At 38.6% G+C, this 14,320-nt stretch overlaps 1 protein-coding gene across 1 annotated transcript in view; it reads left to right on the top strand.

The window, feature by feature from the left end:
* The window catches only part of CACNA2D3 (calcium voltage-gated channel auxiliary subunit alpha2delta 3), a gene marked incomplete at both ends in the record, with an annotated part of 792,926 nt that overhangs the window by 225,216 nt on the left and 553,390 nt on the right, over positions 1-14,320 (top strand). Inside the window, one exon of the mRNA XM_082637213.1 lies at positions 2,787-2,846. Coding sequence (XP_082493339.1) covers positions 2,787-2,846 — 60 coding nt within the window. The remainder of the gene's footprint in view (positions 1-2,786; positions 2,847-14,320) is intronic.

The following is a 14,320-nucleotide window of genomic DNA, read 5'->3' as shown; positions in this document are numbered from 1 at the left end:
ATGTGTGGCTGCCAGTTGACTGTCTTTTTATGAATCATATCTCCTAAAGCTCTGTAGTGAGCATGATGGGAAAATATCTTTATGGAAACAAATATGGAGATAAATTAAGTTAAAAAAAGGCATGTAGCAAATTTAACTAGAAAATGAACGTAAAAACTGGCCAGCAGGATTAAAATTCTCATGGGTTCACAGCTCCACACAAAGAACAGTGTTCTGGCTGATGTCAGTGGTTTGTACAATATTACAGAATTATTTCCAATGTGTTATCTTCTTGTGCCCCATGGCTTGTATTGCAATATTTGTAGTTGAAATACATTTCATGTTATATTACACACAAATTTGTTATTGGCATGTATGTGTGATATACATATACCTACATATAAATGTAAATAAAACGTTATATATGAAATAAATTTCATGCTATGTTCTTTCATGATAACTTCAAATTGCTTATTATTTGTCTTCTCTTATTTGTTGGTCCTATACAGCTTTCCTTTTCTTTTTTTTTTTGCATTTCCAATTTTTCACTTTTTTCTATATTATCTGTCTTGATAATTGAGAAATTTTATTTTGTTCTTATCTTTCAGTCATTTGTCCATTTCATCGACATTTCTTCTCTGTTCTCAGAGTGCTTAGACACCATGAGAAAACAACTTCTATAAGTTTAAGTAAATACAGTCAGAATGAATGGGTTTTTGTGATATGTAAGGGTTCAGAGATGCATAATATTTGTTATACACACTCTGTAAAGCTCAATATGGAAATGTAATTTAGAATGTATATGCATGATACATGCATATACATTCTAAATCTGTTACAATGATTAAGAAAATAAGCTCTCACATAGATTTCTTAAATCACTGTCAGTTGTTTATTTTTCAGGGTCCACATTGATACATATGCAAATTGTGTCAAGTAATCACAGGACACTAACAAGCTTCATTGACTAGGATGGTTCCAAGAAGACCACAACCCATTGAAAGTTTGGGGCCAGTGTGTCCAGTCTACACAGATAGTGTCTCTCTTTTGCTTTTTCTCTGTTTTCTGTCCTTTGTTTTATGCCTCTCTTCTATAAAGTATTTTATGTCTTATAGTGGAAATACATATATATATATATATATATATATATATATATATATATATATATACACATACAGATTTTAAAGAGATAAATGAGATTTAGGAAACGTTGGAAGGTTGGTGGTGCTCATAAATCAAGGGGGTCTGGGGTGAGTGCTGTTTGTAGTCAATGGCTCTCAAACTTCAGCAGCTTCTGAATCACCCAGAGAGCTTGTTAAAACAGGTTGCTTGGCTCAGCCCCAGAGCTTCTGATTCTGTAGGACTGGGATGGGGCTTGAAAATGTGAGTTTCTAACAGGTTCTCAGGTGAAACTGATGCTGTTGGTGGGGGACTGCACTTTGAGAACCACTGATCTGGGATCGCCTTTTCATGTGTTTGGGATGAGGAAACTGAGAATCAGAGAGAGGAAGGGCCTGCCCAAATTTTGCAGTGATAGGGAGTTGCATCTTCACTAGAATTAGAACTGGATCTTCTGGCTCTGGCCCTGTAATGTTCTCCTGGGGTCTGTTCTTTGATTGACCAGAGAAGGCGAAGCCGCTTCCTGACTATCTGAAGAGAATGTGAGAAACCAGATTGGCCACCTCTCCCAGATTCCAATCTATGGGCAACGCTGGTGGAGAGAGAGGGCTTTAGTGCTCGTACTGGTGCCTAACTTACCCAAATAAATTTCACTCTCTTTATTTCCATGTCCAATTTAATATTATAATTATTCATGGAACATTTGTCTGTTGATTTGTGATCATTTAGAAATTAATACTGATGTCATCATTTTTGAAACAGGGCTGTTAAACTCAGTTCTATAATATGTCAAGAAAAAGCAAGCTAAAGACAGCATAGGCTACAAGAATAACTGTGGAAAAAATAGAAATGGTTGAATTTTTTACTTGAATCTAAGGTTTTGCTTTTAGTTCAATAAAATTTCAGTGAAATATTATTTCATTAAACGAGTTTTCTGCAATATCCTGTAGCATACATTTTCATGGTGGGAAATAACTTATTGTTGGAAAGTTCAAATTAAAGAATAAATGATTTGATAGTTGACTCATTGATGTTAAATGGAATTTTATGAAATTATTTTCATAATAATATGAATTGCTTGAATTTACTTATCTAAGAAGAATAACAAGAGTTGTGTACTTACAGGTGTTGCATATTGATTTAATTTTAGTGATTTTCTTATTGGGATGCAGATTGTCAAAGTGGCATTGAGGTACCATTAAATTCAAATAACTGTCATCTGATAATTATGTACCAGAGCTGGGTGCAGAAAGAATTGACCTTAAATAATTGAGGGAATTAAGTACTACTTCTAAACCATTGGGGAAGAAAGCCCACTTAGAGTTAGACTCGATTCAATTCAATAAATCTTGACTAAGGGCCTTCTATGCTTAAGGAATGCACTTTTCTAGGTAGGTTTTGGAGTCCATATCTGGCCTCAAGGGCCAGTGTCTTTGAATTTTTACGAAAGTGGATGCAGAACATACGTGTATTTATATACACATATGATTGGATGATGAAAGCAAAAACTAGATTTTGACACTGATGTTATTTTCAGTTTCATGGAAGCAAAGGCACCAGGTCACAGTTCACATGCCATGATATGATCTGTCAGTTTTGGGCAGTGGAGAAACTTCAGTCTTTTCATGTTGTTGAAATGGGGTCGAGGCTACAGTTCTGATCCTTTGTGTTGCTTTCTATCTTGCCAGCGTCTGGTGGAGGCTGCAGAGGAAGCACACCTGAAACATGAATTTGATGCAGACTTGCAGGTAACTGATTATAGTTTGAGTTAAATTGTTTTGTGTGTTTGCTGCCAAAGGAGAAACACTAAGTGTACTGGGAACACCAGGGTTCAGAGGTTTGGAGAGAAGGCTCTTGAGAGAATGGTACAGGGTTGGAATAAATGTGCCTATTTTTTGACAAGACAGGACAGTGATCCTCAACCATTTTCCACTATGCAAGTTACAATAGGTGATAACACACACTTACATGCATGTAACCAGGTTTCCTCTCTAATTCTGGGGGAGTTAATCAGTCAACTGACAATAATCACCAGAGCTTTTAATGGTAAATTGATAAGATAGATGGCAGAATATATCCAAATCCCTCTTCCATGGCTGCATTTTAAGTGACTGAAAGCAATGTTGTTATGTATGGATCTAACCTTGAATTGACTGTTAATTATATTTAAAAATTAAATCATTCACAGACCTGGGATTTGAACATCTGCTTAATAAATTTTTGTTGTGGATCCCATATCTAATCATGGCACACCTGTGTCTGATTGAGAAGGACTTTGATGCTGTCATGTATATATAAAACATAGTTAAAGGCAAGGAGTGAATTGAATAATACTTGGAGGTTCCTTTGGGTCCCTCCAGAAGGAAATTTCATCTGTATTGTTATTTTGGGTTTGTGACTCTTCCTCACTGCTAGCAAAACAGGGGTGAATCTTAATTCCTTAAGTCTGTGCCTTGCTAGAACATATCTCTTTTAGTGCCATGTGGTCACAATTAGGAAGTAGCGTTTATTTTGCTATGTTTTCATTTATATGGAAAAGATAAATCTTCAAGCACAGAAAAAGATGGTGATACCAAAGATAGCCTTTGGCTGTGTCTCTGTCCCATGGTTGTACCTCTTGTAAAAGAAAGCACACTCAAATGGGGTAATGGAGGAAAGTTTAATAAAGAAAATATTTACAGATGTATGGTAAGAGAAACCAACAAGCAATGGTGTTGTACCCCCGGGCAAGCCACACTCCTGGCCTGAAGGAGCAAGGGGAGGGAGTGGTTTCTAGAACCCAGGGAGAGTAGCTATATGGAAAGGGAAATTGATAGAGAGATGGTGAGCTAGCAAGTGTAGAATCTGGGGAAAAAGATACACTGATAACCGTCTCTAGCCTTCTCATCTCTTGCTGGTACCCACCTTTGGCTGAACCCAACTGTTGGTGTAGTTGATTTGGTTCAGACTTTCTGAGGCTTTGAGTGGAAAAGGGTGAAAAATGGGTCCGGAGTGGAAACAGAAAATATCAAGCCCACCATTGGGGGTCATTTTCAGTCATAACACCCAACGTGTGAAGCAAATAGAACCAAGAATGTAGCCAAGCATGAGAGGCTCCAGGGGGAGGCAGAGAAGCCCTGGGGACTGTTGGTAACATCTGGAGAGGAGTGGGGAAGCCAGCCCTGCTCTTAGAGCAGAGCTACAGAGAAAGAGCAGAGGAGTCAGCTGAAAATAGCAAGAAGCACCTTGCCTTCCTATAGGCACACCAGGGTGCATTTGTTGGTCACATTTGTCTTAAGTGTGCCTCCCCTTCAGAGGGTTTGGACTTCTTAGAGTAGACCAGAGGGATTTGATGAAAGCATCAAGAAGCACCTTTTAGGTCTGAAGATTGTAAGGGTCTCTTGAATGCATTGCCAAGGGAAACTATGTCTCCTTGGGAGTTCCAGAAGCCTTTTCAGGAATATTCTGGTTGTAAATGACAGAAATTCAACTCAAATCAACTTAAATTTGATAAGAATCTGTGAGTCCAATCTGATAATAAATAAATAGACAGATAAATAGATAAATACATAAATAAAAGAGAAGGAAACACTCTTACAGTAGAATGCCAACTACTAAATGTAGAAGAAATGATAGAGTTATAAAATTATGGTAATAATTGATTCAGGCAAGAATCTTCAATAGATGCTAAAACTAGCAGGTGAAAGTTTGAGGAAGAACAGGACATTGACAATCTCAAAGTATCTGCCCACAAATTGCTTATTAATTACAAAGGGAATTATAGCAACTTTATTATGGATGAACCATCTTAGACAGGTAATCAAAGGTAATATCATCAATAATGACACAGAGAAACAAAGTGCCTTCAGATGTGATGACCAGGAAAAATACAACAAAGATTTCCAAAGGACTCTTTTGGAAAATCTGGTGTTTATGGCTCATATAGTCAATTTTTTTTTTTTTTTTTTTTTTTTGCGGTATTCGGGCCTCTCACTGTTGTGGCCTCTCCCATTGCGGAGCACAGGCTCCGGACGCGCAAGCTCAGCGGCCATGGCTCACGGGCCTAGCCACTCCGCGGCATGTGGGATCTTCCCGGACCCGGGCACGAACCCGTGTCCCCTGCATCAGCAGGCGGACTCTCAACCACTGCACCACCAGGGAAGCCCTAGTCAATTTTATTTTGAGATCAGTTGTCTGCAAAAAGTAACTGGGTGAGGGAGGGAATGATTAATTGACTTGCAGGATTATTTATCCTTCAGGAGAGAAACAGTGTTCTGTCGTTTAGCTTAACTAACTTTAGTATGCTTTTTTGTGTGTCCATCTGAAGCAATTGTTATTTTCTAAGAGTGCTCTGACTTCCTTCCTATGATTGATCCTTTACGATAAAATTCTGGTGCAGCACACTGATTCCCTTGTCAAATGTGGTGATGGAAACACGAATGCAGCATGAGTATCCCTCTCAAAAAAAATAGAGACTGAGAGAACGGGTCTCTGGAGTCTTATAGTTTTTGTTCTCTTGGGAACAAAGAAGATGGGCCCTGTTTTTCCTGCACCATTGTCATCTGTTCTGTATAAGTACAGACGAATAAAAGAGGCTACAGCTGTGGTCTGAGCACAGAGTAGATGTTGAAATAATCTGTCAATATTACAGAGTGTCATTCACTATCTGGACCATGACAGAATGTTCTCTGGGCCAGAGTAAACCATGTGCACTTTTGTGGAAACCTGGAGAAGAGATGATTTGGAGAAAATGGATATGCATCAAAGAATGTATGTATGCTTAGATGAAGGTTTTGAAGCTGTGAAACATTGATGCTGTTATGCGCAAGTCTGTTAACAGCTTGGGTGTCAGCCCCGTTGCTCTTCCTGGGGTAGCAGGTCTGCGTACAGGCTCTGAGTTTATTGCTGTGACGGTCCATTAGAACTGATCAGTGGTTAATCTGGGTTCCACTGACCTCGCTACAACCCCTGCCAGTGGATTGTTTTTATCACAAGAATCTCAGAGTACCGTCTGCTCACCATGCAGTCATGTTGAGGAGGTTCCCGTGCCATTAGCTCGGAAGAGCAGAGGGAGCTGGGAGTCTGTTTTCCTACAGGAAAAAAAAATGTTTTTGTGATATTTCCTAAACTGTACAGCTTCAAGTTACATAGTCTTAGCCCCCACTCCACCATCCCATTTCCAAAATAAAAAAGAGATGCTGGATCTGCCTCTTCTCTCACTTTAGATTGGAGTCTTCGTGCCTTTGCATCATCATGTGCTTTAAAAGTGAAGAATTTGTTTTTCATTGGTAGAATCATCAAAAATTACCAAAGGAAAGTCATGCCTCCTAATTGTCAGGATTTTATTTATCATTTAAATTTCCTCTTACAGTTTCTCCAGAGGTTTAGCCTTTTCTTTATGAGCTTATAGCCTTGACATTGGTAGTCCCTTCTGTAGGTCCTAAAATATGGCACTAGGTTGTTAGTTCTTAACAAAAACGATGTTGGGGCAAGAGACAAAATACAGCCTTTGAAGGGTAGCATATGTGAACAACCCACAGTGCAGTGTCATGCACACAAACCAGAGCTGCGTGGGTTCATTGGCTGGAAAACTTTCTTGTGGACACTGGTGTCGGTTTAGCCCTTGGGCTTGTCCCCCTGTATGGTGTCCTATGGGTTCCAGACTGGCCTCTTGGTTTTGTTCTTTGTTCCCTGATATTTCCATTAGGGCACTTTTCAGTTAGAATTGATGCAAACACAGGCCTTGTTAAAATGGCATCTTCCCTTTTTTTTAACTCCATGCTTTGAATTAACATAGGTTTTTATTGTAGAGCACATATGAGATTGATAATTATAAGAAAAGAGTTTAAAAACTGTCTTAATTATCACATATGATCATTTTAGCATTTCATTCTCGTTATGTTGATGGGGCAAGGGTGGGGTGGTGGGGGCAGCCCCTAGCCCTGATTATCCTAGCTATTGATGATTCCAGAAAACTAGGTCTGCGCATGTAGTATAATTCAGAGAGAAGCCTTCTCCTCTTACTTATTCTTTCTTTTGGGGTTTTTCTACTGGCAGTGAAGAAGAAAAATGTCCTTTTGACAGTTTACTAAAAACCTGCTTATCCTTGAACTGCAAACATATTTTCTTTGAAAGCTGTCTTAAATAAGTGCCAATTGCACAGAGCTGGTGCACAGTGGGGGAAAAAAAGAATTGTGGTTTTGAATTGTGTATTCTACGGAAACCTTTTTGATTACAAAGTTTTCTATAATAATTTTTCTTTGTTGCTTTGTAAGCAGTAGGCGGAAGAAGCCTGATGACATTCAGAGGGATAACAGAGTGTGAGTGGAAGGGAACTGGGAGGACGCAGTGTCCTGAACATCCCCTCCTGGTCACTGCCAAGCTGCTGTCACCTATCTTGCACACACAGTGTCCTGATTTCAGAGTTGGGGTGAGGGGTTTGGATTGGAAGTGATGTAGAGACCACTAATGGGAAATCTCGGGGTGGCACAGCTTGTGATACTTGCTAGAGCATCTTCCTCCACCTCGTTGCCACTTGTATTGGGAGGCTGTGTTGTATTGGGAGGCTGTGTTGAAGGAGAACCCAGGGAGGAGAAAGGGGTGGCTCTGGAGCTCCAACATTCCCTTTAGAACATCCAACATTAGCCACTGGGAGAAGGAAGCCTTTCTCAGAAGGCTTAGGAAGGGCATCTAGCAAACAGCAGAGTAGAGCTGTCCTTTTCCTGACAGCTGGCTAGTGAGGCTTTGCCCTAGGGAAAAACTGTATGTTGTGAAGGAGAGCAAAGGTCAGGTTTAGTAGAAGTACTTGCTGGGTGGAGAAGGTGACTGCCCTCACCGGGTTTCTCATGTATTTCTGTTAAGCCCTAATCCATCCTTGCTCTCTTGGACTGAGTGAGGTGTTGAACTCCTTGCTGAGGGAGGAGGTGGAACATGGAAGACCCAGACCCCAGAACTGGAATAGATTTTTTTATAGAGATAGCTCATTGACTTTTGTGCACTACACAAGAAAGGTAGGGTTCACATCTATAGGAGAAAGAAATGAAAAGAGAAGGAAATTTTCACACTTTTTGTATTAAAATAAGCCCCTCTTTTCTGATGTAATTTATCAGGGGATGCTGTTTCTTTTCTCCTCCTTTTTCTTTTTATCAGCTTGGCCAGGGTTCACAGTCTTCTGCATTTTAAGATCTTACATTAGATGTTTCTTAGTTAGGACTTGCCATATGTCTTTTATTCACAAGACTGATGTGTAAATAGTTTCTGAGGAATCTTTAAGTGTGAGCGTTTAAAAGTCAAAGTAATTTCTTCGTTGTTACACGCACACACACTGTCATTTTCGTGCATTTGGCTAGAACGTTATAACTTTTACAGAGAGAGCTTTGGTCTAGAGGTCTGAAAATGGAGGTTCTGGTAGTTCTGGTCCCAACTGGACCACTTACTTGCTCAAGGAACTGATTGATCATCCATAAAAAGATAGATTGTAATATCTAGATGATTTCTAAGATCTCATTCATCTCTCATGTGCCAAGATTCATTCAACAAATAGTTATCAGTGATGTCCTGTGGGTCAGGCACTGGGTTTTGGATATGGCCAAGAGCTAGACAGATGCTGTCTTTGTTCTCATGGAGCTCACGCTCTAATGCGAGTGACAGATTTTAAAGACATGATGACAGAAATAATTTTAAAATTTTGATCATGATGAATGACATGAAACATAAGCAGGGACTTCCCTGGTGGTCCAGTGTTAAAGGATCCACCTTCCAATGCAGGGGACACAGGTTTGATCCCTGATTGGGGAACTAAGATCTGACATGCTGTGGGGCAACTAAGCCTGTGCGCCACAACTACTAAGCTAGCGCACCTCATCTAGAGAGCCCGCGTGCTGCAAACTACAGAGCCCACGTGCTCTGGAGCCTGTGCGCCTCAACTAAAGAAGAGAAAACCCATGTGCCACAACTAGAGAAAATCCCACACGCCGCAGCTAAGACCCAATGCAGCCATAAAATGGAAGGGAGAGAGGGAGGGAGGGAGGAAGGAAGAAAAGAAACATAAGCACAGGGCATAATTACAGTGCAGGACAGGAGACCTTGCCTGTTCTGGGAGTTCAAGGGACCTTGGTGCAAATCCTTGAAGAATGAGTCTTGACTGAGTGGTGACTAGATTTACCTCCTCCAGGGCTAGAAGAAATCTCCCCGCAAAGTTATAAGGTCTAGCCGGGGGAACAAAAACAATAGTTTGTGCATCTCCCATGCATCTATGTGTGTGTGTAACAACAGAGAACCCATAATACCTGTATTTTCCATAAATGCAAAATTAAAATGATTTTATCTGCTTTCCATATAACAGTCTTTCTCACCTAGTGATACTTTATTGTTGCCTCTTTAATGATGCTTATCATTTCTTATCCTGTTAGTTTTATTCATGTGTGTCCATTTGTTGCTTAATTTAAATTTATTCAGCACGTGATAGGCCCTGTTCTAGGTTGTGGGACTTCCATAAACTGAGATGTGACCCTCATCCTCCACGAAAGTTCTAATCTCCCTTTTTAAGATATGTTTCGTTAGTTGTTACTTTAAGTATTACAATAGGCATCTTTAACTTAAGTGCACAGTGTATCTTGAGTTAATTTACTGTGCGAAGTACCACTCCATCTGAAACAAGAATAGTGCACTTCTACCTACCACTTTCCTTCATGTAGTCATATATTTTACTATTATATGTGTTATAAACACCGTAAGATGTTATTTTGTTTTAGTTTTGCTTTAAACAGCTGTCTTTTAAAAAATTAAATAAGAAATAAGGTAGTATGTATTGATATTTACCTACACATTTACTGTTTCTGGCACTCTTCGTTTCATTGAGTTTCCTTCTGTTATATCTCTTCAGCCTGAAGAACGTCTTTTAGCTTTTTTTTTTTTTTTTCCTTTTTGCATTGAAGGTCTGGTAGCAACAACTTCCCTCAGCTTTTGTTTAGCTAAAAATATCTGTATTTTGTCCTCATTTTTGAAGGATAATTTTGCTGGATACAGAATTTTTACTTGACAGTTTATATTTTTCTTTTACCACTTGAAGATATAATCCCATTCTCTTCTGATCTTTAATGTTTCTGATGAAATGTCATCCATCATTTTTATCTTTGTTCCTCTGGATACACTGAGTCATTTTTCTCTCCTGCTTTCAAGATTTTTTCTCCTTATCTTTGATTTTCAGTATACTATACAGTGTGATAGGTTAAGGGTGTCACTAGATGTGATTTTCTTTATATTAATTCTGCTTGGAACTTGCTGAGATTCTTGTATATTCTCACCATATTTGGAAAAATTTTAACAGTTATTTCTTCAAAATTTTACCTGCCCCATTCTTGTTACATTTTCTTCTGGAACTTAAGTCACATCTGTGTTTGATTGCTTAATATCATCCCACAGATCAGTGTGGCTCTTTGTTTTGTTTGTTTCCAATCTATTTTCTATTAATTGATCTCCGAGTTTACTAGCCCTTTTTTTTCTGTGGTCTCCAATCTACTGTTAAACTCATCCAGGGAATATTTTATTTCATGTATTGTACTCTTAGTTCTAGAATTTTCAATAAATCTTTTTTTTAGTTGAAGTATAGTTGATTTACAATGTTGTATTAGTTTCTAGTGTATAGCAAAGTAATTCAGATATATATATATATTCTTTTTCATATTCTTTTCCATTATAGGTTATTACAAGATAATGAATATAGTTCCCTGTGCTATACAGTAGGACCTTGTTGTTTATCAAATCTTTTAAAATTGTTTTTATTTCCTGCTGAAATTCCCCATCTATGCACCAATTATGTTCATGATTTCTTTTAAGTCCTCAGACATATCTACAATAGATGTTTTAAATTCCTTCTCTGCTAATTCCAGCATCTGGGTCATTTCTGTTTCTATTGAGTGCTGTTTTCTTTTGAAGCCACATTTTTTTTGCTTCTTTACATGTGTAGTAATTTTTCTTGTAGGTTAGGCATTGTGTTATGTCTTCGAATGATTTTTATAAATTTCCTCATTGTAACTTAGTATAGTTCCATTCATGTAGTAGATGTCCTAAAACTACCAAATTTATTGAATCCAATTAAGTTGGATTTAGGAAACAGTTATTAAGGAGATGAAGAGAATGATCAACTATACATAATAGGGAAGACTCCAGTGGTTTAATCTTCTGCACTCTAACAATGTAAGTAGTGAGTACAACATAGACTTCTTTGTTCCAAAAATACCACAAAGGCCATCTTCTAGCTGAAAGAAAGAGAAAAATGCATTTCTGTTACAGAATCTTGGACTGCAAACATTGTTTCTCAAAAGTTTATAATTTCTATAGCTTAATTGTATTGCTACCATCCCCTGTTCTAAATCCAGATAAAAATATTAATATTAACAAATTTAAGGACAGAAAGTGCACCTTTATAGCAATGGTAATTGGTTTGGTTTTGTTTCAACAGTCACCTTACTTAATAGTTCAGAGGAGAAAAATGACATTATTTGCTCCTCCCAAAGTTATCGTTTATTTGTCTGTGAAACGTTTTCACATTAGGGACTCTCTTTTTTCTTTGCTACTTATGTGTTTAGAAACCTAGGTCTTTTATCTTTAATTTTATCAATAATGAATAATCTAATAAAACCCCTATGTGTTTCCCCTTTGTCCTAGTCTTTCTTGTTACAACATTCTTTTTTCTATCATGACAATGTATACCTTAATTTGTAGGTAATAGTGTTTAGAGAAGTCTGAAATGTTGCTTAAGCCCTTTCTTTTCCTATCAAGTCATTGGTTCTTTTGTTATTCCTTTTTATCTTGGGTTTTCTCAATTGGGCTTTCTCAAAACTGGGAATGTTTATTTAAAATAAATACTTGTTTAAAACATATTTGTTTTAAATATATGTTAAACATAGTAAAACACCACCAATTCAGACTTTATTAAACATTTCAATTAAACAAATATTTTTAAAGCACAGTTTTATTGTTTGCGCATACACAGTGTGATTGTGATGTATCAGATATCAGCCAGTTTGGAAAGGGGACATTTTGGGACATCGAGGCCCTCTTGGCATATCTATAGTTACAATTACATAAACACTTAGTGGTGCTGTTAACCATAATATCAGAGTCCCATAGTACATTGCCAGAAACCTTAGTGTCTTTCATTAAGATGGCTGACTGCAGAGGTCATTGGCAGATCCCAGAAGTTACCTTGGGGTCTTTGTCCAGCAAATTCTTTGGCAGCCCTAAGGAATGCCGGAATGCCCCTAGGTTGCTGATTTCATCAAGGGTCTTGTGGTCTAGGAATTTGCCAACTACTATTGATTTTTTTTTTTTATTTTTTTTGCGGTACGCGGGCCTCTCACTGTTGTGGCCTCTCCCGTTGTGGAGCACAGGCTCCGGATGCACAGGCTCAGCGGCCATGGATCACGGGCCGAGCCACTCTGCGGCATGTGGGATCTTCCCGGACCCGGGCATGAACCCGTGTCCCCTGCATCGGCAGGTGGACTCTCAACCACTGCGCCACCAGGGAAGCCCTGAATTTTTTTATTTTATTTTATTACTTTCTGCTTTATAGCAAAGTGAATCAGTCATACATATACATCTGTTCCCACATCCCTTCCCTCTTGCATCTCCCTCCCTCCCACCCTCCCTATCCCACCCCTCCAGGCGGTCACACAGCACCGAGCTGATCTCCCTGTGCTATGCGGCTGCTTCTCACTATCTATCTCCCTTACGTTTGGTACTGTATATATGTCCATGCCTCTCTCTCACTTTGTCACAGCTTACCCTTCCCCCTCCCCATATCCTCAAGTCCATTCTCAAGTAGGTCTGTGTCTTTATTCCTGTTTTACCCCTAGGTTCTTCATGACATTTTTTTTCTCTTAAATTCCATATATATGTGTTAGCATACGGTATTTGTCTTTCTCTTTCTGACTTACTTCACTCTGTATGACAGACTCTAGGTCTATCCACCTCATTACAAATAGCTCAGTTTCGTTTCTTTTTATGGCTGAGTAATATTCCATTGTATATATGTGCCACATCTTCTTTATCCATTCATCCGTTGATGGACACTTAGGTTGTTTCCATCTCCGGGCTATTGTGAATAGAGCTGCAATGAACATTTTGGTACATGTCTCTTTTTGAATTATGGTTTTCTCAGGGTATATGCCTAGTAGTGGGATTGCTGGGTCATATGGTAGTTCTATTTGTAGTTTTTTAAGGAACCTCCATACTGTTCTCCATAGCGGCTGTACCAATTCACATTCCCACCAGCAGTGCAAGAGTGTTCCCTTTTCTCCACACCCTCTCCAGCATTTATTGTTTCTAGATTTCTTGATGATGGCCATTCTGACTGGTGTGAGATGATATCTCATTGTAGTTTTGATTTGCATTTCTCTAATGATTAATGATGTTGAGCATTCTTTCATGTGTTTGTTGGCAATCTGTGTATCTTCTTTGGAGAAATGCCTATTTAAGTCTTCTGCCCATTTTTGGATTGGGTTGTTTTTTTGCTATTGAGCTGCATGAGCTGCTTATAAATTTTGGAGATTAATCCTTTGTCAGTTGCTTCATTTGCAAATATTTTCTCCCATTCTGAGGGTTGTCTTTTGGTCTTGTTTATGGTTTCCTTTGCTGTGCAAAAGCTTTGAAGTTTCATTAGGTCCCATTTGTTTATCTTTGTTTTTATTTCCATTTCTCTAGGAGGTGGGTCCAAAAGGATCTTGCTGTGATTTATGTCATAGAGTGTTCTGCCTATGTTTTCCTCTAAGAGTTTGATCGTTTCTGGCCTTACATTTAGGTCTTTAATCCATTTTCAGCTTATTTTTGTGTATGGTGTTAGGGAATGATCTAATCTCATACTTTTACATGTCCCTGTCCAGTTTTCCCAGCAACACTTATTGAAGAGGCTGTCCTTTCTCCACTGTACATTCCTGCCTCCTTTATCAAAGATAAGACCATATGTGTGTGGGTTTATCTCTGGGCTTTCTATCCTGTTCCATTGATCTATCTTTCTGTTTTTGTGCCAGTACCACACTGTCTTGATTACTGTAGTTTTGTAGTATAGTCTGAAGTCAGGGAGCCTGATTCCTCCAGCTCCGTTTTTCGTTCTCAAGATTGCTTTGGCTATTCGGGGTCTTTTGTTTTTCCAAACAAATTTTGAAATTTTTTGTTCTAGTTCTGTGAAAAATGCCAGTGGTAGTTTGATAGGGATTGCATTGAATCTGTAGATTGCTTTGGG

This window comes from Mesoplodon mirus (genome assembly GCF_964341445.2).
Source record: "Mesoplodon mirus genome assembly, chromosome: 12".
NCBI lineage: Eukaryota > Metazoa > Chordata > Mammalia > Artiodactyla > Ziphiidae > Mesoplodon > Mesoplodon mirus.
The sequence above is the reverse complement of the archived record's forward strand: the minus strand, read 5'-3'. Positions and strand labels throughout refer to the sequence as shown.